At 45.8% G+C, this 24880-nt stretch overlaps 1 protein-coding gene across 9 annotated transcripts in view; it reads right to left on the bottom strand.

Annotated features, from left to right (window-relative positions):
- CDHR5 (cadherin related family member 5) overlaps positions 1–24880 on the bottom strand; it is a 423620-nt gene that overhangs the window by 154733 nt on the left and 244007 nt on the right. For all 9 annotated transcript variants that reach the window (XM_086957775.1, XM_086957776.1, XM_086957779.1 and 6 more), the window contains one exon: positions 1754–1930. In XM_086957775.1, coding sequence (XP_086813901.1) covers positions 1754–1930 — 177 coding nt within the window. The remainder of the gene's footprint in view (positions 1–1753; positions 1931–24880) is intronic.

The raw sequence follows: 24880 nt of genomic DNA, 5'->3' as shown, positions 1-24880 counted from the left end.
GCTTAGGACATTAGGAGGACCATAGTCCCCTAAGGTAGGAATTCTGGAACCAGTGCCGTAACGGAGCTTGGGGGGACCCCATGCAAGTTAACTTACACGGAGGACCCCTTCAACACCCGCCCCTCGCTTCCACGCTCCCGACCCATTGAAGTCTGCCTGCTGTGCACAGTGCCATAGGGGACATCCCGAAGCTCAGGAGCCCCTCCGCACAGCAGGGCCTGCGGGGGCTATTATTATGCTACTGGCCGGAACTTTCACCTTCTCTAGTGATCTGATGTAATCACAGCATCCTAGCCCACTAGCAGTATGCCTACACCCTCTGAGCAGTACCTCAGCCCCTGGATGTAAGCCCCGGACTATCCAAGCCTTACTTTAAAGGGACAATTCTAAAAACAATGTATCTAAATGAGAGCAGGTGCATATTTGAAATATTAACATTTCTGATATCATCCTCCATCCACTCTCTTGGCAACTACCTCACCTAAGATGTGGGATAGTGGAAGGAATCACAGAACCCTACTTACTCAACTGTGGTCGACTATTTCACCCCACCTCGTCCAAAAGGCAAAAGAAACGTATTAACAAAGTTAAATTGTATCTCTGAAAGCTTTACCCTGATCACTTGGCATTCATCCTTAATCAACTAGTTATTATCTCCACCCTGTACCCTTCTAATTCATCACCATTGACAACCAGTGAGATTTTGCTAATTATTTTACCTCCAGATTTGATCTTCTCCACTCTGCATTTTCCATTCTCCTAGGCCTCAGGCCTTGTCACTACTTACCTCTGGCTCTTCTTCATTAGATTGTGTTTTCCTTTCATTAATACATTATTGCTAAAACAAATGACACTGGATGGGGCCAGAAGATTTATGTAATTCTGTGGCTGCCGCTTTTATCACATATTTTAGACTTGCTGCGTTTGGCATGTAAATTGCAGATTTAAAAATGTATATATTATTTTTAGCTCGAATGGACGAAAGTAATACTGCTAGAAAATGTAACATATCATTTTCTTTTTTTTGTCCCATAATTTAGATATTCTTTCTCATAATTTGGTCCTCCAGACAGCTTAATCCTAGCAGCTCTGACACTGGTATAGCTCTGCGGAGTGATTTGGGGGCTGTCACTGTGGCAATGAAACCCATATTTGAAAGAGAATTGTGAAATATTTTCCACATTCCTGGGTATAACGGGAGGAATGACTTTTAGATCACTGTAATGTATGCAATAAAAGCAGGCAAACATGCTATATGGCCTGTTGAGCTGGACAAGGGCAGCATTTTGCCTGTGCAGCCAGTATCTATTTCATGTTCCTAGCTCTACATTAGTACTCCTTGCAAGAGGGGTGAGGCTTACTCACCCACACAGATTTCCATTAGGTTGGAAAATCGTTGCCCACAGCTCCTCAGGAAATACCACCTTTCATTCTTGTATAGTGGGTGTTGAACTCAGGTTGTCTAAACCAGACTGAGCCAATCACCCCAATGAAAAGGGAGTTACCATTTACCTCTGAAAAGGTCCCTGTTTAGAGCTATAAACTGTTGAATGGACGTGTTATCCCTGTGCACTCTTTTCTGTCATTATTAAAAAAGAATTGACTGGTATTTCTGAACTACTTTCCAAACGTTTTCAATAGGTTTATAATATTGAACCCAAATTGTGTTGAAATGGGTATTCACAGGTGTGTTACAAGTGCCTAAGCATTTATGTTGCTAAGAATTATTCTCATCAGCCATAGCTGCACTTACCACTTGCTCTAAACGTGTCACGTTGACCTGGTATCCATCACTGTGGCAGATCTTTTTGTTTGCATCGATAAACCTGCAGGGTTGAAACCAAGGGTTTTTGTTGTCCACATCCAAAATGGTGATATTGATGGTGGCAGTCGCTGTGTGGCTGGGTGTGACATTGGCCTCGCGGGTGTCCTAGAATAAAGGATGGGCATGAGGAGATAGGACCAGGATGCCTGATAGGATTCCTTCCTAGAATGTATGCAGTAAGGATATGTATAAAACCGTTTGTTTTCTGCCATATAAATTTAGTGGTGTTCAGCAGACATTTAGAATTTTCTCCAAGACACCAATGGACCTCAGGATTGAGGTCACAGGTATACCATGGTCACCATTGTGTCACCTGATGCCCTCTTGACAGAAGACAAACAATAGGCCTGACGCTCCCCATCCACTTCTATGCCCTGAAACCATTTTTATTTCTCACAGAATGAAGTCAGAACAAACAATGCTTATATTAAAATGCCATCAGTTCAACGGTGGAAACAATTAATAAATTACCAACACCATACTTTTTTAATGTCTGAGATAAAAATTAAATCTATGATCTACATCTATTTGAAGTTAAGAATAGTAAATCTATGCTAACGTATGTGTACTTTCCTAAAAAATATTCTGTTAGAAAAATGCCATAAAATCATTTGTTCACTCAAGTTGAGATTCTGTCACATGACATCCAAATCCTACTGTGATCTGTTGATGTGCGCAATAATTCCATAACCAATTTTCCACACACCTTCAGGAAATCTATACATTAAAGACGGACAACCGCCTCGAACTGCGCCATAGCAAAACTGAAGCAAAATAAGTGTCCAACCTAAATATAAGCTATAAAGTTTTATGTGACCATAATATAATGGTTAAAATATCATTACCACAAAAATATTTTGGTCCAAAATATTGAAGGCAAGTATATTGTTTTTTACCTGTTTTACTATTATATCAAGTTTAAAATGTTGTATTATAGTGTTTTACTTTTTTATTATAAATGTTACTATAAAATTATAATTTGTTTTAAAAACATTGTTATTTATACGTTTTTGGGTTGTTGGGTTTATTGGGGGATTTGGTGGGCAATGTTTTACCTGTTATATATTACCCAATGTTAATTTTCTTTTTTAATAAAATCTTTATTCGTTTGATAAAACAACCATAAAAGAATACAAACAACATCATCATTTTAAAAATAATTTCAGAAACTTCCATAATATGGTAATCAATAAAATATGATTAACTCATCCATCTAAAACAGTACATCAATTAATAAAGCAGCCTGCAAGAATGACAGAACAGTAAAAGTAACACATTCATTAGGAAGCATTTGAAGATAAAACATAGCTGGATTTACTTTGTTAAAATTTAGGGACTTCAACGAAAGAATAAAAAAAAAACGCATGCCTAGATGTGGCTCCATACCCTGAACTTTTTTCTACAGCATATATACACTGCACTGATGGTTTCTGCAGCTCATGCTGCCCTCTCTCCATGCAGGTTCGATCCAAGAACAGTCTTTTAACACACCCCTGCTCAGGCATGGACAAAGAAGTAGGATCCTCAAAAATTTCGATCCTACCTAGGGAGGCGAAAGATTCCTTCACATAAGCTATACACAGTATTTTATGTGCCTGGCAATCCCCAAAGATCAACTGATTTAATTGTACATCTTCCCTGCTCTATATCTTGATCTAGCACAATTGGCGGCTTAAGGACACCAAGTCTGTCACTTTTCCAAGATCTAGCTCTGCCTGCACAGAGAATGCTGGGGTAGAATGGTGAACCTGTACCATGTTATGTAGGAATTTATTCTCTGCAACTTGGACCGTGTCCAGGTTTACATATCCGCAAACCTAACTACAATACCACAGTTGGGAAATGCATTTAGCCTGATACATTTTTACAAGATCCCTTGGTGCCTGCAAACCTAGCCTACGTGCAAATCTTGAAACCGCTCCCATGGTTTTATTAAACTCGGCTCTTTTAGACTCGATTAATGGCTTCCGGCAGTTTTTGGCATCAAATAAGACACCCAGGAAAGGGAACTCTGTGACTTCACCCAAATTAAAATTGTACACCTTAAAGGCCTTGCTACTTGTAGATTGTGAGTCTGCTACAATCACATAGGAGTTAGAAAGGTTGACAGACAAATTTTGATTCTCCATAAAGGAGACAAACCGAGCCAAACGTAGATCCAACCCCTGAGTGGTGCGGGCCATAAAAACCTCCTCATTGTATATAATAAGGCTGGAAGGGATATAACTCCGACTCTCGAGCAGTTCACAAGACTGATAATAGGGCAGACTCTAGTCCATTCACATATATAGAAAACAGAAAAGGAGCAAGAATGCACCCTTGGCAGACACCACAGCTAGTAGGGAATGAACGACTGCAAGCAGGACCATGGGGAAAATGCAACAAAGCAGATGTCTTTGCATGGAGATTGGCTAAAAGCGGCCCAATACTCTGGTCAACTCCCAACTCAATAAGCAGAGCCCAAAGATGTGCCCAGTTGACCCTATTGAATAAGGATGTTCAGTCCATAAATGCAATGATTCAGACCGGGGAACCGTATACTTGTTTGTAATTAGGTGAAAGTTCAGGCACGGATCTGAAGTGGACCTCCCTGAACTAAAACCATATTGGACATTGCTCATGATGTTATTCTCCTCTGCCCATTCCGACAGTCTATTGAGAATTATCAGGACCTTTACCACTGCATCTATTAGGGATTTTGGGCGATAGCATTGTGGATTGTCCTTGTCACCCTTCTTAAAAATTGGAATAATCACAGCTGTGGATCATGAGGGCTGCATCCCCTCCTAGGAGTGGAGCCCAAACCTCCACATCAGCCTTGAACAAGTCTGGCGGAATACCATCAGGCCCGGAGTCTTATTGCCTGACTGAGCCATAATGCCCTGCGTGACCTCATCTAAAGTGAAAACACTGTGGCTCTGGCTATGGACTCTGCAGCCAAATTTGTGTCACCCTCACAGTCCCTCTGGTTAAAGACACCTTCAAAGTGGTCGAACCATTGCTGTTACGAGATAGGATGGCATATGACTGGGCCAGAACCATCCGCGAAACAGGACCTGTTAGCCACTCCCCAAAAAAGAAAACTATTCCTAGTCTTGCACGCTTGACATAGCGCCTCCCAGGTTAACTCACACAGGTTATACTTGCAGGCAGATTAGGCCTGTTTATAAGCCCGCCTGCAACCTGAGATCAGAAGCATATCCTTCGGCTGACGCAACGTTCTCCAACATTCCCTGTCAAACCATTTAGGATTTTGCAAGCCTGGTATGCAAAGAGCAGTTGTGGACACTTGAGGCAATGCCATCAAAGGCTTTCAAAATCACCCTGTCTCCCACTTATATGTCCAGGCAAATTTCAGTCTCTCATATATTATTTGCAATAAGAGAGGTTTTAAGGGTCTGGGGCCCACTTGGGACCATTTCAGCCTTCTCTCAGCCATGGAAGGCCCGATAAGAGCCCCCTCTGTTGTAAGCGATCGAACATGGGAATGTCCAAGGTTAAGGCTAAGGGATTATGGTCGCTAAAAGAAATAAAAGTAATATTAAACTGGGAAATCAGCAAGTGTACCTGGGCATAAACAAATATAAAAAAATATGAAATCAATAAGCGACTTAGTGCCCCTCCCTTTAAAAGTCAGGCAAATTAAAGAGTTAGGTGAGTTCCCCGGTTTCTCTATAGTAAAACACAGATTGTAAGAATCCAATATCTCCTGGAGCTCCTGACCCTCCATTGAATGTACAAAGTGCAGCCCCTCCTTGAGAAAACACCTAGGATTTGAAACATCAGATCCTTGGGGTGGGTCACATAAATAACAATTGAAATCTCCCGCAAGCAGAATTTGTTCCCGCCCTGAGTCCCTCTCAAAAAACAGCTTCAGCACCCGTGCAAGGTGGGAGACACAATAGTCCTTGTTGCTACCCTCTAGGCACTATAGAAATTGACCAGTACTATCGGGAGGAAGCTTGAATACTTTGTTGATTATTTGACATATTTTGACTGGAATACAGTTATTTAATTTTTTATTACATTTTGTATGTATGTATTATACTGCAAGGACCCGATTATGATTTTGGACGGACCACCACCAACGACCTGTCGGTGGCCGTCCATACAACATCTGGAGCTGCGGTTCAACCTGCACATTATGATACACGGCAGTCAGAGGCAGCAGGTACAGGGACCAACCGGCTCTTCCGATAGGCTCAAGTAGCCAGACAACCATGAAAAAACTGCAGCTGGAATGGGACTTTGAGGGCCTCCCAGCAGGGCCCCTGTCCACGGTGGACCTCCGCTATGGGCCTCCAAACATCCATGCCCTGTGTGACAGGCACCAAATGGTCCCTTGCACACGGGTATGGATGTTTGAAAACATCAGTTTCTCCATTGTGACTTGTGCTGGGACCCTTTTCCGGCCACAGCACAAGCCACAATCAAAAAAGTTATGATTTAAACCATCTACACGGCAGTCGTATCATAATTTGGCAGGTGGGAACTCCGATTGGGTGGGTCCCAAATCTGCTGCGATGTTGGTCAGACACTTGTCCAACCGGCATCGTAATGAGTTCAGTAGTTTGGGTTGGGGGGTTTATTGATCTAATAGGCGGGTATTCATTGATGTTAACTGATTAACATATTTTTAATGTATAAATTGGTATTTATTTATTTCAATGTTTTATAGTTCATTGAGTTAGGTATTGAATTTTAACTTGGTTGTGGAGTTTACTTGGGATTTTGATGTGTAATTAAAAAAAATATATATAAAATATATAAATATGAAAACAGATTAATTGATTAGAGTATGAATTATGCTCATCGCATTTTCACTTCATGTTACATTTTATTATTTTTAACAGGTTGTGTGATATTTTGTAGGCTCAACTGTGTTTTTGTAAAAAGTCTGTAATTGAATGTTTATATTTGTTAAATTCAAAAATGAAAAAAGTTTTGTAAATAATTATTTTCTGGTACAGAGAATGTTTTAGTGTTGGTGTGTTTTATAGGTGAGCCTGATGTATACAGTTTAAGCTATTCCTTATTATTTATATTGAATAGCATTTAACCCCTTCGCTGCAGTAAAATTCCGCAGCGGTGCGAGGGGGGGTGGGGCGGTGCTGGGCGTGGCACTTGGGTACTCAGGACGGCTCCCGGCCGCCATGAGTCACAGTAGGCGTGTGCCCATGATAGCCGGGAGCCTACTGAACTCCGCCCACTGATTAATTCTCCTGCACTGGCGGGGAATTAATCACGCGTGGGCGGAGAGGCAACGTTCGGATGGCTCCCGGCCGTCATGAGCACATGCCTACTGTGACTCATGACAGCCGGGAGCCGTCCTGAACATGGAAGGAGTTAAAACAATAAAAATAATTCACTCTGTTTATAAAGAATTAGTAGATTTTAATTATTTTTTACTGTTTAAATATTATAAGGGAGACTTTTATTATTTGGGTGTAGGGAATGTGACCACTCTACACCCCACATACATGCTCTTTCACCAATGAAGACACTTTCCCAAATGTTTGCTAGATTGGAGTTAAAATAGTAAATCTGACTTTCCTCAGCTTTTGTTAGACTGGCATTCCAATAGTATTTTTGACCCCCTATTGTCTGAATTTTCCCCAATGTCTGTTAAATAGACTTGATTCCATCCTCCTCCACCCACAATGTATGTTTTTTTCCAGACGTTTGAAGGATTTTACATATAGTACTGCATTTCAATCGTTTTTTTAATGGAATTGGTTTGGAGTTTGGCTACAATTGTAATTTTTGAATTTTCTTAATCAATATTTTGAGTGTATTTAATTTAGAACAGGCTTTTTCAGCAATTAGCACGTGAGCAACTGGTGGCACTTCAGCTACATGCAAGTAGCTCTCCAGTATGCAGCCCATCCTTCTAAATTAGAAGCTTGCTTGGTGAATTAATACATGTATACCAAAATCGAAACTGTGTAATTGAGACAAAATTGTGTGTAATTTAGGAACTTGTAAGCTTAAGTTTAGAGAAAACAGCCGAATTTCAAAAATCTAGTTAAAGCTGATATTTCAGTGAAAAATCATGTAGTACTTAAGAGACTTACTACTAGCATGAATAACTTGGTGCCGGGGTCATAGCAGGCATTGCTCATATGTATAACCCATGTAGAAGCATTCCAAATTGGCATAACCTTTTTACATTAATGCACTGAGGTGATAACGGTTAGCTACTTTGCATATGATGGCCACTAATGTAATCCTGTCCATTGTGGTCACTATTACAACAATAATAATATTAGTAGCTAAGAATGATTTTCTTTGAACATAAGTTTCTCCTATGACAGAAAAGGTCGTAGACCCCGATTTAGAAGAATATATATCTTAAGGTTATTCTGAATTTTCTCAAAATAATTTTTCATGTGTTTTGGTCTTTAATATATATTAGTTTTATTAATGTATTTTTAAAATGAATTTTAATTGCGTATCAATTATATTGTTTATTTTAATTTTTTCCAATTCATAACAATTATATGTGTTCATACTGTTGTTATTCTTTAAATTATTAATACTAAATGTTTTATTAAAATGGATTTGCATATAATAAATATATATTTATAATATATAGTTTATGTTTAATACTGATGTATATTATTTTTTAAAGTCAGCGTCCCAAGTTGTTTAGTTTTTCCGTTTAGCCTTGAGTGAAAAGTGATCATCTTTGTACTATTAAATGAAGGAGTTAGTGAACAAAGATGCAACACTACCACTAAAACATAGTATACTACCAAAAGCACAGATGCAAAATAGCTCCCAAAAAAAGGTGCATAGCAACTGGATGGAGAAAGGGCTCTACCCATTTTCAGAATTATGTTTGAGTCGGAATGTAAAGCGTTTGCCTTTAAGTTTGAGTTATGGTGAGGGACACTCATCTATTCTTTATAGAAGGGTTGACTGACTCAATTGCAACAGGTTCTGTCGCTCAGAGACTTCAAAAGCTCAGATGTTTTGGGTTGTTCCCTGCTCCAGTCTGCAGAACTATATGCCTCCTATTTGCTGACAGGTAACAGAAATGGAGTTTGCAGCTCCACCTTAAGATACACACCATGAGAAAACTGGGGGTGCACAGGAGAGAGTAATTGCTAAATGGGCCAGTGAACGTTCACTGGAGACTTTGCCTCCTGTAAGCATGGGCGGAAAATCCGTTTCGCTCGCGGATTTTGCGGATTTTCGGTAAATTCGCAATCCGCGAGATTCGCGAATCTCCCGCAAAATCCGCAAATCCGCGAGCAGCGGATTTTATGGCTTGCTCGCACTGTTCGCGTGAGTTCGCGGCTTCCCAGTACAACTTCGCGCCCCGCGAATAAGCGCTAAATTGCAGAAATACGATCTTAGCAAAACTGAAACTACTTACCAGGTTCAAAAGTTCAGGCTCATCATTAGTAGCCATTTCCTGTAGTGCTTCCTGAGGGGCCCCTCCAGAGTTCAGTTGCCAGTTGCAACTATTATGTGACCCTGCTCTGAACCTCAGAATAGTTACACATATGCCACAAAGGTCCTGAATTACAGCTAAGGGAGACAAGCAGGAGCCAGGCTGGAAGTTCAAATCCATTAATCAGCCCCTAATTCATTATTGTCAGTTGTGGCAGGGCAGGTGTTGTAACTAATTTTGCAACAATGAAAGCACTTAGCAAGTGCAAAAGATCACTAATCAGGAAGCACTAAGGAAGCAGGTGCCAGCAAAAAAAAATATTCTGTGACACATTAATCAACCCCAAATTAATTCAGGTCACTTGAGGCAGGGAAGGTGTGCTTTGTTTTGCCACAATAATGTACACTGACTGGACAACCAGAGGGTGCTGTGATGAAACACAGGGTGGCATGGGTGGGCCAGAGGGTGGCATGAGTAGTCAGAGAGTGGCAGTAGTGACAGAGAGTGGCAAACACAAAAAAAAAAAAATCCGCAAATTTGCGAGAATTCGCGGATTTTGCGGATTGCAAGTTCACAAATCCGCAAAATTAGCGAACGCGAGATTCGCAAAATTCGCCCATGCTTAGCCTCCTGCCATATTCACCCGATTACTGACAGAAGATAAAGTCTGGTCTGTTACTGTAGAGAGAGTTGGGGAATTAGTGAGGAGGAGAAAGAGAGGACAAGAGAGTGAGCATATACTTTATGTAATTTTAACAGTTCTATCTTTAGGATACTGTGCAAGAAGTAGGTTATTTATTGTATCTTAGTTATTAATTCTAAAGCAGTCTGTGACTTGCAATGTGTTGTGTCATCAGCATAAATGGCGTAGGCCATGGGAAATATGCCGAGAAAATTTTGTAGGGTCACTGTTTGAAATGTGCCCTCTCTGCAATTGTGATCTTCATTATATGTCTGTTAAAAGTTACCTCCCTTTTTCTGTTCAATATAGAGTGGCCATTTCTTTGAATTGTTATAGTCCCAGCCTGTGTCCCACCGTATACATGCCCTGAAGAAGGTGCGGCCATAGATCGGGCCGAGCACTGAAACGCGCGTTGGCGTGGTGATATTCTGTCCTGCCATTACCATCAATATTCTTCCCAGCGATGCACTGAGTTGATGTTGCAGGACAATTCCAGTGTATTAGTGTACGATGCTTACTGGATGTATGAAGAGGGTATGAATGTTTGAATGGGTGATGAAAGTGTAGAAGATTGATGTGATGAGGATTGAAGAATGAATGGGATACTTGGGGCGCGTCATTGAATTTTATGTGATTTAACCATTGCAAATTTTGTATAAAAATATTTTTGACTAAGAAATATATATGAAAATAAAATGATGTATTTTTGTATTCTGTGTTTGAATTCTCATTGAATGGCCCCTATCTGAAAGTGAGCTCAGAGTTGTGTTCATTGAAAAAAATGTATGGACTCTTTATGAGCCTTTAACTTAAATATATAGGGCAGTCCCCCGTTTCTTGATATTGGATACTCTCTGCAATGTCACCCAGACGTTTGTGCCTATTACGGAACCCTACCTTTGCGGGCTGTAGAACTACGCGCACTTTATCCCTGCTAAAGAGTTTTAACATCTTTGTGCCCCTCCTTTCAACATGGTAAAATTGGCATATTCCTGATTGGCATATTTAACTTATCTATAAGTCCCCAGAATGGTACCAAAGAGTACCCAGGGCATGTAAGTTAGATTTCATCAATGGGCTGCAGCAGTCATTGTGCCACCCACTACACTGACAATATAAACATGACTGCAGGCCTACCACCAGCAGCCAGGATATGCAAGTTTAAACTGCAAACTTGACCTGTCATAATAATCTCTAATGACATAACCAAAACTTATTTTTAAATATTTATAAGCCACACTTGTGTAAGCCTTATTACCCATTAAGGCAGGGTGCATGGTATATAAAGGTAGGACATGTAAAGGTTAATGTTAAGCATGCCCTTACAGTGATTAGAATCTCAAAGCTATTTTTACTGTAGTAGGATCGGCTGTTCCATAGCAAAGCATTAGGGTACAATATTAGGTTTAATAAATGCTATCTCCGCCTAGAAAACAGCTGCAAATTAAATTGTTAGACTTTTTGAAATATTTATTACAGGACAAGCCTGATTCCCTGGTGACATTAGATTTGTTATAAATATTTTTGAACAGTGACTTTTAAAATGTCACCTTTGCCTTGTCTGAAATCCTTACAAGCTAAGTCTGTATTTAAATTGGTGTGCTTTAGGTGTGAACTTTCTACCTTGACAGGATGGCTGATGGGTTCGGCCCATGGACCTGATTTACTTCAAAGAAGCCTAAACTAATACCCAGGCCTACACCCACTTTTTGTCTCTCCAGTCAGACAGGCCTCCATCCCAGTGCGCTTCCTTTTTACATCTCAGTGTCAGACCTAGAGTGTCAAGCCCTGCATGACACATCTGCTGAGGTTTTTCATATGACAATGATGGCACACTTCAAAGGAGGGAGACAAAATGCCAAAACAGTTTGTGTTTACCCACTGTCTGATTGCTGAAACTCAGCTTTCTCCTACCAGACTTCTTTTCCGGAGTTTGTTGGGGGTACAAGGACTTCCTAAAACTGGATTATAATGTTATGTGTGGGAGGGCACTAAATCTAACACTAATGACCTTTTTACGATAGCATCTGATTGCCATCGCAGTGGGATTGGGACTATAGTCGGGGGTCCCACCTGCCAAATTATGATACAACCACCATGTAGGCAGTCGGAAACATGCCTTTTTCTATTGTGGCTTGTGCTGCGGACTGTAAAAGGGCTGCAGCACATCCCGCAGTAGAAAAAGGAATGTTTCTAAACATTTATGCACCGTGTGCCAGGCACCATTTGGTTTGGTGCCTGGCACACAGTGCATGGATGTTTGGGGGGCACCACATGTGCTCCCCTGGCCACATAGCAGAGGTCAACGGGGGCCCTGCTTGGTGCCTCCAAAGACCCTTGCAGACAGCCTTTCCATGGCATTTGAACCGGTGTACAGACAAAATATCGACTCCAAAATATCGACTGGACATAATATCGAGTTTTAAATATAGACTGGACATAATATCGACTGGACATAATATCGACTACAAAAATATCGTTTTTCAGGTAAGTGAAGTAATATCGACTGTATAAAATATAGATAGCAAAAATATCGAATTTTTAATAATATATAATATTTTATAGTGTATTTTTATGTAATAATATGTGTGAATAGTGTGTATTAATGTTATAAAATATTTTATTTAATGAATTTTGTTTTTATAATAATTGCGTAATGTAATTCTGTAGCGGGTTGTGGGTTTATAGGGGAATAGGGTGGGAAGTAATTTAATAATAATTAATTAATTAATATATGTTTGTTAATATTTTTAATTAATAATTAATTGATAATTAATTAATATTAATTAGTTAATTAATTAATATAATTTTGAACATATTTTGTATTAGTAATTAATTGTTAATTAATTATTTGTAATTAGTTAATTACATTAATTAGAGTACATTTTTTATATATTTAATTTTGTGTTATTTTTAAGTAATTAATTTGGAAAAAATAATATTAATTATTAAAATAATTACAGCTAATGTTCTAATATATTTACTTTATTGTTATTGTTAATTAATAATTAATTGGTAATTAAATAATATTGATACATTTTGGGTAAAGGAGCATTTTTAGGGTTCAGGGTCAGTTTTCAGTTTTAGGGTAAAGGGGTATTTTTGGGGTTCAGGGTCAGTTTTCAGTTTTTGGGTAAAGGGGCATTTTTAGGGTTCAGGGTCAGTTTTCAGTTCATGGGTAAAGGGGTATTTTTAGGGTTCAGGGTCAGTTTTCAGTTCATGGGTAAAGGGGTATTTTTAGGGTTTAGGGTCAGTTTTCAGTTCTTGGGTAAAGGGGTATTTTTAGGGTTCAGGGTCAGTTTTCAGTTTTTGGGTAAAGGGGCATTTTTAGGGTTCAGGGTCAGTTTGGGGTTTTTGGGTAAAGGGTTATTTTTAGGGTTCAGGGTCAGTTTGGGGTTTTTGGGTAAAGGGGTATTTTTAGGGTTCAGGGTCAACTAATAAGATTGTAAAAAATTATTTTTATTATTTTCATTTATTATTTAATTATTATAATTTAATTTAAGTAGTTTTAAGTATATTTTAGTAATTTAAATTTAATATTAATTTAATTTAACACTGTTTTTAATAAAGTCGATATTTTTTACATCTATATTATTGTTAACGATATTTTGTACTCGATATTTTTGTACTTACCTGTTTGTAGATACAAACTCGATATTTTGACTGTCGATATTTTGTCCACGATATTCTGGCAAGTCGATATTGTGTCCGTCGATATTTTTTCAGTGATCCATTTGAACCACCATGAAAAGGCTGTGGGAAATGGCACAGGCACTGCCTTCGTTGTAGACATTGCTGTCTGACTGCAGCCTCGATTGGCTCCAAGAGCCAGTCAGAGTTGCTGACCCCCGCCCTCTGCACTCTGATCGCTGGTATTGCAATCCAGTGTTTGGACCACCGCTCTTGATGTCTTCAGCACTAAAATGTTACTTGCACAGCAAACCAAACTATTAATATCCAAAACATTTACTTGCAAATGATTTTCATTGGACAGAAACATGAGAAATGCAAATAATTCAATGGAGTGGTCTACACTACACACTTGGCAGCGGGGATTCAGCCCATAACTGTGTAATGTTTGAAAACACATCCCAAAAGCCGAGGAAGCTAGAGAAAAATGTTACTTCACACACACAGACAGAATGTAGCTGCATGTGAATTTCAATAGTTTTCCGAAACGCAAATGAAAAACAATGCTGGTGCACAACATTTAAGTATCTTGGCCTAGTGTAGTTTGGTTATGCTAACTGAACTAAAGCTATACTAGCATTATTTTTCTAAATTGTAACTCCTTAGATGAGCTACTTTGGTGGTTGAATAACACTGTAGCCTGCAATAGCATTTTTCAAGGCACTTTTAAACTGCCAGCCGAAAAGATCCTCGAATCGTACCTGGTTTGGATGCCCACCTAGAGGGCTCCACAACCAAGGCCATTTGGTCCATCAAGAAATATATACTACATATTAAATGCAAGGAGTTGCCACCTAGAGCCTAGCCAGGAGCATGTCTAAAATGATTACACCGGGGATCTGGGGAAAATTAGATTGAGGATGCCCAGATCTTCAAGGGAAGAACCAGTTGTGTGAGTTCAGATTGGAGTTATCCACAACCACTCCTCGAGGGTACAAATTGGATGGATCAGATGTCCAAGTGTGTTGGTTGCCTAAATGAATGCAATATGTATTGCACCATCTCTAGGAAGTCTGTTAAAATGATCCTGGCAACTTTTTAAAGGGCAGTAGACAAACTACAGGTGGAGAAGGCTGGTGCAGAAGTGAATTTCCCTGGCAGGCACTGAAAGATTTGATCGGTAAGAGGATGGAATCATGGAAGTTTATGACAACCCCACTGCCTTACCCAAGTGGTCATTTTTTGTAGTAATCAAATGGAACAAGATTGGAAGAGATGTTTGGAAGTATCTTTAAAGCAGGTTTTCGGGGGGTGTGGCCAAGCAGCATGGCCGACTGGACGTGAGCTCCTTCAGCTCCCGGCCGGGCAGCTTAAAAATCCTGCATTACATCTGATCCTGCGGAACTCGGACCAAGCAGAAGGGGTCCAGGATTCCTGGTGACTCGGGGGCACACCCGGACCCGGAGTTCGCCCACCCGGTGGACAGTGGGCGGTGGTGGCAGCCGAGCTGCGGGACGGCGGGCCCAGAATCATGTGCGGCTGGCGCAGCGGCCTATGTCGGGCGAGGACGGCCTGCAAACTGGGAGCCCCTCGCAGCCGGACTTGTGGGTAGCGAGACAGGGGGAGGCGCGCGCTGCCATCGGGGGCCTCCCATGAGGTGTGGAACCCCTCTGTCCTTTCCGGAGGACAGACCACGAGACTGAGGCAGCGGACTACATCGAGGCGCACCCATCGGCACTGAGCCGGCAGTGTGGGATTGCGGCGAGGGAGGCGCCCACTGCCATCGGGGGCCTCCCGTACAGCACGGTGCTCCTGAGGTCCGTCCGGCCCTGGAGTGGGCGGGCGGCGCAGCCGAGGCGGCCGCCTGACTTGGAGCGGCGGGCGAGGCATGAGCTCCCGGACTCCCTTAGATCTGGCCCGACGGTGAGGCGATTGAAGCCAGGGAGGCGCTCGCTGCCATCCGGGGGCCTCCCATGCGGGTGGAGCTCTGGGGGCTTATACGGAGCGGCGGAGACGGCCCACGATCCTTGTCCCCCTGGAAACCGGCACTGACCCTCACGATCTGGGGCGACCCCCGCCACCATCAGGGGGCCCCCAAGAATCACCTGAGGACCCGGGGGACGACAGCCGGGGGTACGGGCCTGGCCTGGACTGCGGCCTACGCCAGTGGGGCGTAGGCAGCCCGTGCAATGGGTTCTCCTTGAGGCCGGCCCTAACTCGGACAGCGGATCAACGGGGAAGGCTCCTGCTGTCATCGAGGTGCCTGCGTGGGTAATTGCAGCAGCCTGTCGAGGTCCTGCGGGTCCCCGGCTGGGGAGCCAGGTGAGGCCAGGACTGTGGCCTGCACTGGCGGCTGAAGAGCCGGAGCCAGGCTACAGAGTGAGCAGTCTCAGCAGTCTTGGAAGAAGACTGTGACAGCCCTGGGAGGGTTGGACCCTCATCCTGCTCCTGGATTTTACCCTCAGCGCACGTGGGGGAGCCGTGGGAGCCGTGGGGCTTGAGGACCTGAGCGGGCCCACTCGGTGGGGGAAAGGACGTTGATGCCCCTTTGCCACGCCGTCTCCCTGGTTGGGTGACAAGGAGTGAGTGGTGACTGCTGGAGCTGCCCTGGGGACCAGGATGGTCTACGGCCCTGGCACGGTGCCCGTTCTCCTTGGGGATCCACCGCGGCTGCGCTGGTCCGGCCTCTGCGGAATCTCGAGGCGTGGCGATTGGGCTCCGAGGGACTCCTTCTACTCGAGACGGACATTTCGTGGATGAAGCTGTGGTGAGTGGGGGCTGATGTTGTGAGTAGCCGCAGTAGCACACAGCCAGAGAGACTGTTGTGTACTCTGCACATCTCCACGGGCCTCTGAGGGGGGACTGCTTGGGGGCACCTCTGCTGCCCGGACGCCCAAAGGGGTCCCTTTAGGCTCCTGCGATGCATAAGGACAGGATGCCCCGCGCCTCACAGCCAAACACCATAACGCAGTACACCACCCAACGGCCCCCTTCACAGCGCATTACGCGTCAATCAGGACAGGATGGATAGGATGAGGTCCCCGACGAGCCCTCCTGGGCGGAGCTGCTGAAGGCAATACAGGGGTCCCACTCCGCCTTGGAAAGGCAAATCGAAACAGTGTCCATAGATGTGAACCTTCTGAGAGCGGACCTGCGAAAAGTAGCGGATAAATTCTCCACTGCGGAGGGTAATATCGTCCAGCTGCAGGGAGAGGTGGCATCCCTCAAACAAACGGTCTCGCAGCTCGCTGCCTCGACGGGGGAGCTGGAGCACAGGGCGGAGGATGCTGAATGGAGAACACGCCGCAGTAACATTAGGGTCCTTGGAATTCCGGTACGCGCGGAGATGGGAAATGCGGAGCGCTTTCTGGAACACTGGATCCGTAAAACACTTTGCCCCACGGGACTGTCCGATGTGTTTGTAATTGAGCGCGCCCATAGAGCGTTGGTCCCACCGCCGAGGCCGGGCACCCCACCGCGGGCCCTCATCGCTAAGTTTCTGAATTACCGGGACAGGGACTGCATCCTGAGAGCGGCTAGGGAAACAGCGAACCTTACTTTTGAAAACGCCAAAGTGTCCGTATACCCGGATTACACTCACCAGGTATACAACGTTTACAACAAACTTTTTACCACCCACTACCACTACAACGCAGGCATTACCACGCATACCATTACAACGCATTGCGCTGGGGGGCGCTCTAGGATAGGGAATAAGTATAATTTTATATCCAACACCTTCCCTAGTGTCCACGGGGACTGGAGTTGAAATATAAAATTATACTTACCACTATCTAGCACCTCTAAGCGCTATGCGTTGTAACGGTATGCGTTGTAAATACCGCGTTGTAATGGTATGCGTGGTAAAAGTATGCGTTGTAACGTCATACATCCCACTCACCAAGTTCAGGAACAACGGAAATCCTTCCTGGCCGTCAAGCAGAAACAACGGTAGCTACACCTGCAGTATATGCTGCTTTACCCTGCTAAGCTTAAGGTCATATCTCAGGGAAAGGTACATTTCTTTGAAGCTCCCGACGAGGTATGGGAGTGGCTGGAGAACAGGGGGGATGCCCTCCGCCGGGGGAACGGGGAGGAACCAGAAGTACATGGGGGACACGACCTACAAGGAGATGCAATAACAGGCGCAGGCGTTCACCTGACAATGCTGAACGCGAGGAAAGGCGGCCAGTCACGGTAGGCGACGATTGGACCCTCCGCCTGGAGTTGTCAGAGTCCGAGGGCCTTCCTGCACCTCTGGTAGATCCACCTCAGAATGAGATACTGGTTCCTACCAAGGACACTCTCCTGCCTATCGTCGACACAATCCCTGAAACGGCGGGGAATTCACTGGCTGTATCTGTGGCCCAGTCCTGAAGGACATATCTGGCTTTGCTCTGGTTGGTCCTGCATCGTGAATGTTGGCTGCTTTGCCTGGACTTACTCATGATGGGGAAAGTTTTTCGACACATTTGGATTGGAAGGAAGGTGCTGTTCCTGAAAGGGCAGATATTCTGGCAGTTGTGTATGTTTCACCTCTGAGGATCCGAGTCCCATGTTAACGTGAAGCTAGCAGGTTGCGTTGGGAGCTGGGCAGGGGGGAGGGGAGTCTTCTTTTTCATCTGTTGGGTGGTTTGGCCCTGTTGGGCATATGGGGAGGCTGTGTACGTCCTGGCACCAGCAGGGGAAGGGCATATCAGCATGTTTTGTTGTTGCAAGTATATTGTTCGTGGGAGGGGGGTGGTTGGGGTTTTGAAAGGGATTGTTGAGGGGGAATGTTGCAGGCATCGTAGGTATCACAGTTCGGGCACGGGGTCTGAGTGGCACCATGGGTAGAGTTGTATGGCCGGGTTGGCCACGTCATCAGACATGGGGTATAAGTTTTTAAGTTGGAATGTGAGGGGGCTAGGCCCATGCACTAAGAGATATAGGGTCCTCACCTTCCTTTGCAGGCGTGGAGTTTCCATTGCGTGCCTCCAGGAAACCCACCTCGATGACGATGGTGCCCAAAAATTGGGTAAAAGTGACGGGGTCAAGTGTTACACTCTTCCTTTTCCACATACGCCAGGGGAGTTCTGATATAGGTGGCACCCGGGGTCCCGTTTGCTATCCAGTATGTGGAGGCGGACATACACGGCAGATACCTGCTCCTGCGCACAAAGCTGAATGGCAGGGATCTTACCATACTGAATTCATATGCACCCAACATAGATGACCCTGGTTTCTTCCTGACCCTGCAGGAGGTCCTGATCACCGACCTGGAGGGACTGGTGCTTTGGTTCGGAGACTTTAACTGTGTCCTGGACCCCGTTCTGGATAGGTTTCCACCCTGAGCTGGCACAAAGCCACGTATGACAGCGCAGCTTAGGGAGGTCATTGGGAATTTAGGGGCTATTGATGTTTGGCGCCTGAGAAACCCGAAACAGAAAGTGTACACCTGTTTTTCCCCCACTCATAACACGCATAGTCGCTTAGACAGGATACTAGTTGCCAATACAGAGTCAAATATGTCCCTTGAGGTTACACTTCAGGCCCACTTCATATCCGATCACTCCCCAGTGGCGTGCGTCTTGAATTGGGAGACTCCGGTTTCCCGCCTCCGGACTTAGAGGTTGCCGGCAGATATCCTTCAAGACCAAGTAGGGAGGGGGAATATTGAGACTGTCCTTACCGACTACGTAGACCTCAATTTGGAGGGGGGGAGATTACTTTAACCGCTAGGTGGGATGCCCTGAAGGCGATGATCCGAGGAGCGTGTATGGGCCTCACTTATGGGGTCCGGAGACAGCTCCACCAGGACTTGCAGGAGGAGGAGGATAGTCTCTTAAACTTACAAACATCGACGAACCCTGATGCCTTGCAGCAACAGGAGAAGCAGACTGCTTGGTCTCGCGTGCATTACATCCTAGACCAACTTGACAGGTACACCCTTGGCCAATATAGGCAGTGTCTTCACAGAGAGGGCGATAAATCGGGCCGCCTGTTGGCCTGGATCCTTCGGCGGGAGCAGACCCCGGAGCGGATAGTGGCCCTGCAGGAGTCTACAGGAGGTATGGTCCACTCAGAAGTGGGCATCCTCCGAGTTCTGAAGTCTCACTTATGCCGCAGACCCCGCTATCACCGGGACCTCTTATCTTCCTTACCTTCAGGTGTTTGCCCTGCAGTCCCTCCCCAAGGCGGCGCAGGCTGGGCTAGATGAAACCCTGACACTGAGTGAGGTGCGTGCTGCGATGACCCGCTTGCCGCAGGCTAAGTCCCCGGGGAGTGATGGCTTCCCTCCTGAATTTTATCAGACATTTGAGGGTACACTTTCCCGTCTCCTCTTGCAAATATTTCTTGAGGCGTTCAAACGTGAGGCTCTCCCACTGAGTATGAATCAGGGCAAAATCTGTATGATCCTGAAACCGGGGGGAGATAAGCATGACCCTTCGGCATATTGTCCAATCACAATGATCAACACGGACGTGAAGATCTTGACCAAGCTATTAGCCATGCATCTGGCGCCGCATATGACTCACCTGGTCCATGCGGACCAGTGCGGGTTTATCCCAGGACGCAACACGGCCATGAACCTGCGGCGGTTGAATCACATTATGCACGAGGTTTGCGACAGGGAGTAGCTGATGGTACTGGTGTCGGTCGACCTCGCTAAAGCATTTGATACAGTCAATTGGGGGTATCTGCTGGAGGTCCTCCGGGCGGTGGGGCTGGGACCCAACTTTTGTCGCTGGATTGGCATCCTATACACGGCCCATCGCGCCAGGGTGAGACTGGGAGCAGCACGATCGGAGGAGTACACACCAGGGGTGTCCCCTCTCACCGCTCCTGTTTGCCATGGCCATAGAACCCTTTACTGTCCTAATCCGTACGGAAATGGCGCCGTGGGGCATTGCGGTGGGGGACACGTGCAGTGCCATCTCCTTGTATGCGGATGACGCATTATTTGATTTGACGGCTCCGTGGGAGGCACTGACGATTTTGCTACACTACCTGAATCGGTTTGGCGAGGCATCGGGACTGAAACTCAACAGCAGCAAATCTTTGATATTTCCACTTGCTTGGTATAGTTCGGTGCCACTGGAAGACTTGCCGGACCTCGGGTTACGCTGGGAGCGGGAGGCATTCCGTTATCTCGAATCCAGGTGGCCCCGACGGACTCGCAGCTGCTGGTCCAGAATATCGATCAGACTCTTAAGTCCCTACAGCAATCGGTGTCCTTTTAAAATTCCTTGCCGCTTTCTTTCATGGGACGGCTAGCCGTCGCTAAGATGGTAATACTTCCCAGGACGCTATTCGTCCTCCAGAATTCACTGTGTCCTCTCCCCTGTGAGTTTTTCACACCCTTAACATGTTCCTTACGTCTCTGCTTTGGGCGGGACGACACAGCAGCGTAGCCCTTCATACTGTTGTTCGAAGCTATGAGGAGGGAGGCCTGGAGGCGCCGCGATTTGACTTTTACTATTATGAGGCACAACTGCAGCCTGCAGCCCGGTGGTTTGCGGAAACATACAGCTGGGAGACGCGACTCTTGGCGGGCGGAGCGAGCGTACAGACATTACAGGTCGCACTGATGCAGGGAAGGGGAGCGGACGACACTCTGCCATATGTTGTACGCCACACTGCAGGCATCTGGCAGCGGTTTGTGGAGAAGGTTTTACGGCAGGCGCCCTTCCATAGGAAGCTACCGATCTGGATACTGGCCCCTTTAGTTGCCATGGAGGAGCACATGTCCTTTTGCATCAGGCGGGCAGGAGGATGAGAGACTCTAGCTGATCTCTACCCCAACGAGTCCCTCCTGACTTATGAGCAGGCGGAGGAGACTTTCGGTCTTGGAGGGGGGCAGTATCTGCACTACCGGGGACTCCAAGATGTGGTAAAGGTTGCCTGGCCTCAGTTCCCGGACGACCCCCCCGATGTCCCATTCTCTAAACATCCTTCTTTCCTGCGGTAAGGGGCATAGATTAATCTCTCTACTATATTCGGCTATGAAACAGGATTCCACTCCACCGATGCCGCATGCCTGGGTGGCATGGGAGGTAGATCTTGGTGCTACCCTGGAACAGGAGCAGCGGAAGCGTATAGGGTTCCTCACGCGCAAGGTATCGTGCAATGCACGGTTCAAATTAATACACTTTCATTTCGTGCACCGTACCTATTGGACTCCGATATCATTGAAACGTATCTCTGGGGACAGGGGGGACTGCTGCCCCCCACCTTTTTTCTTGTGACTCGGTTACCGAGTCACAAGATGGCTGCCAACTGTTTTGAGTGTTGGCAGCCAATCACATTGAAGCTTGTGCCCAGTGGGGTTAGCGACTCCTCCTTGGTGCTCAGATATTGATAACTTTTATTTCTTGAATTGGGTGGCGGAGTGAGCTAAAGAACGGTGATGGATTAAACCCAGATCAGTTGACTGGGGGTTAGAGTTTGATTTGCTCAAACGCTCCGTCCATCATCCCCTTTTGTATCGCTTTGTTTGCCTTAAGTTGGCAGGGTATGCTCAGACGTGAGTCCCTTGCTCACTTTGCCACTGGATTCAAGATAGCCTGGCTGATGAGGGTTATGAACCCGGAACCGGGCCCAGGATGCTTGTTTCCGGTCCAGAGAAGACATGGCTTGGCAGTTCGGGCTGGACTGTTGCCATGAGGCACAGGATCAGACTGATTTGCAGATGGCCATGTCTGAACTGGGGTGGCGGAGCGAGCTAAAGAATGGTGATGGATTAAACCCAGATCAGTGTTTGATTTGCTCATCCATCATCCCCTTTTGTATCACTTTCTGAACCAAGGCAACATTTTTGTCAAATTTGGTGTAATTCCGTTGAGCAGTTCGGGCTGTAGCCTGTTCCAAAATTTCCGGTGGAAATTAACATAGCAAAAACCCATTTTGGGAACCCCTTTTTCCCGGCCCCTGCTTTATGAGTTTACCCCAAACTTTCAAGACAGAAGCTGGCGGGGCGTGGCTTCGGGGCGATCCAGTATGGCTGCCCACTAAGAGTGTCTCCGTAACCCCTTCCCCACACAGACAATCTGCCACACTAATCCGACCCTCCGGTGCCAGATTCACACACCGGAGGAGTAGCGGTCCTCAACACAGTTAGCCCGAGGTCAATCGAATGTCAGGGGCCGAAGTTGTGGCAACCGACATTTGAGGCCCTCCCGATCACGGAAGCCGGGGCTTCGAGTAGTGATTTCGCCGCTGCGGGAGTTGACCAAGCCAGCGTGACCCCCTCCCTCACCTCGGGGGATTGAAATCTGTCAGAGCTGCGCTCACTGCCATTGCACAAACACTCTGCCGCCAAAGCCCGGACTCATCAGTGCTTCCCCCTAAAACGCGGACCCTGTGCACCGGTGACAACCTGATAGGGCAAAGTCCAGATGCGGTGTGGAGGAAAGGGAACGTGGAGGTGACAGCGACGCATGCAGCACCACGACCCAGAAAGACCTGAAATCATGAGTTGAGAGCAACGCTCTCGAAATACAGTACTTTCTTTGTTCCTGGTGCAAGGGGCTCCACCGCTTTCCCTCCCCCTCCCCCCTCTCTCCTTCCACTCAATCGCTTGCGCTACTGCTGCTGTCCCTTCATCATAGAGGGCTGCACCGGCTCCTGTGGCCCACGCTTACTGGTGTGCGAACCTCCATGGAACAGAGAAAGGACACTCTCTCTTCGGAAATGATGCTGATCAGGACTTACCTCACCAAATACAGTGAAAAAGTAAAAAAACTGGAACTCATCTCGACCAGCAGTGTGGAAGATACATCGCATCTGCAGACTGTAGTCCAGGAGTTCCAGGCGTTCCGTAAGTTTGCAGAAGATAAGCTGGACGACTATGAGGGGCGCACGAGGTGCACCAACATACGCATTCTTGGTGTGCCAGAAAAATTGGAAGGTACTGCCACCGGCCTATTCATTGAAAACCTGATCATAACAAAACTGCTACCAAAGGGCCTGTCCAATTTGTTTGTGATTGAAAGAGCTCCCAGGGTGCCTGGGGGTCGCCCCAGGCCAGGGGACACCCGCCCGATACTGCCCTGATAATTAAACTATAGGAACAGAGAAACGATCCAGCAAGCCGCCAGGGTTGCTCCGCCAATCCAAATTCAGAAATCCCCTTTTTTCCCGATTTTACTCAAGCCGTGCAGATGCGTTGATGCTCATTCCTAGATGTCAAATGAAGGATGCGTGAAAAGGCTCTCAAATCCCGGCTCGTCTGAGAGTCGATCTCGATGGAAAGAGTCGCTTCTTCGACCTACCTGAGGCGGCATCTGATTGGTTGGACGAGTGGAAGACGTCAACAGAGAGGGGCACCAGAGATCACTGGAACGGACAGTCATACTTCACCAGTAAGACTTTACTTAATTCCCGGCTGCCTGTCCATCCCATAGAGTAACCATCACTAACGGACTAGTAACACCTGGGACGTTGACATGTAAGCTTGCGCACTGAAGCAACTGATAGATCGTACTTTGACTCAATTAGACTTTAAGCACCTAAAGTTTGCAACAATGAGGAATGGGGTTGACGAGGCGTCCTCCCAGTCTCTGCTTTTAGTAACTTGTTGGGCGACAGGCACTCTGCATTTGATATTTCACAACCTTATCTCTGAGGAAGCCCCTGATATCTTCGTCATGACTGAAACCTGGCTTCATGATGAAGCAACGGCTGAGCTAAACTTAGCGCCCCCCCCCTGAGTACTCCATGTACACGTGTAATCGCAACTCTATAGGTGGGGGTATAGCAGTAGTTGTTAAATCCTGCTATCCGTGTGTGTGGAAGAAACTGGTGATGGATGGTTGCGAGAGCGCGCACTTTCGCATTACAGTTAACCACCACTTTACTCTCTCAGGGCTATTGATATACAGACACCCTGGGAATGACGTCACTTTTAGGAAAGCCCTCCCTGAGACAGTTAGCTCTCTTGTGATGGGGTCGGCCAATTTTAATGTTTTTGGAGATCTTAACCTCCATTTGGACCTTTGCCAGACTCCATCCATCAGCAGTACACTTGCCGATTTAGCGGCATTCCAGTTATGTCAGGTGAGTACCCACCCTACGCATGTGGGCGGCCATATTTTGGACCCTATATTTACTAACTTGACAACAGCTAAGGTCCAACCGCCGATCCCGGTGGCATGGTCAGATCATTTGTTGGTGGAGATACTTCACCCGATCTTGGACCCTCCCTTTAAAAATATAGGCAGAGCCGTTTTCAAACGCCCTTGGAGGAAACTGAAGCTCGAGGATTTTCATAGTCTTCTCGGTGAAAACCCCCTTGACCCATTCAATGACGTAGAGTCTGGCTATGACCTCTTCTGTGAATGGATCACCCGAGCTCTTGACTCCC

The sequence above is a fragment of the Lissotriton vulgaris genome, chromosome 2_1, assembly GCF_964263255.1.
Source record: "Lissotriton vulgaris chromosome 2_1, aLisVul1.2, whole genome shotgun sequence".
NCBI lineage: Eukaryota > Metazoa > Chordata > Amphibia > Caudata > Salamandridae > Lissotriton > Lissotriton vulgaris.
This window is presented reverse-complemented; position numbering and strand designations above follow the sequence as displayed.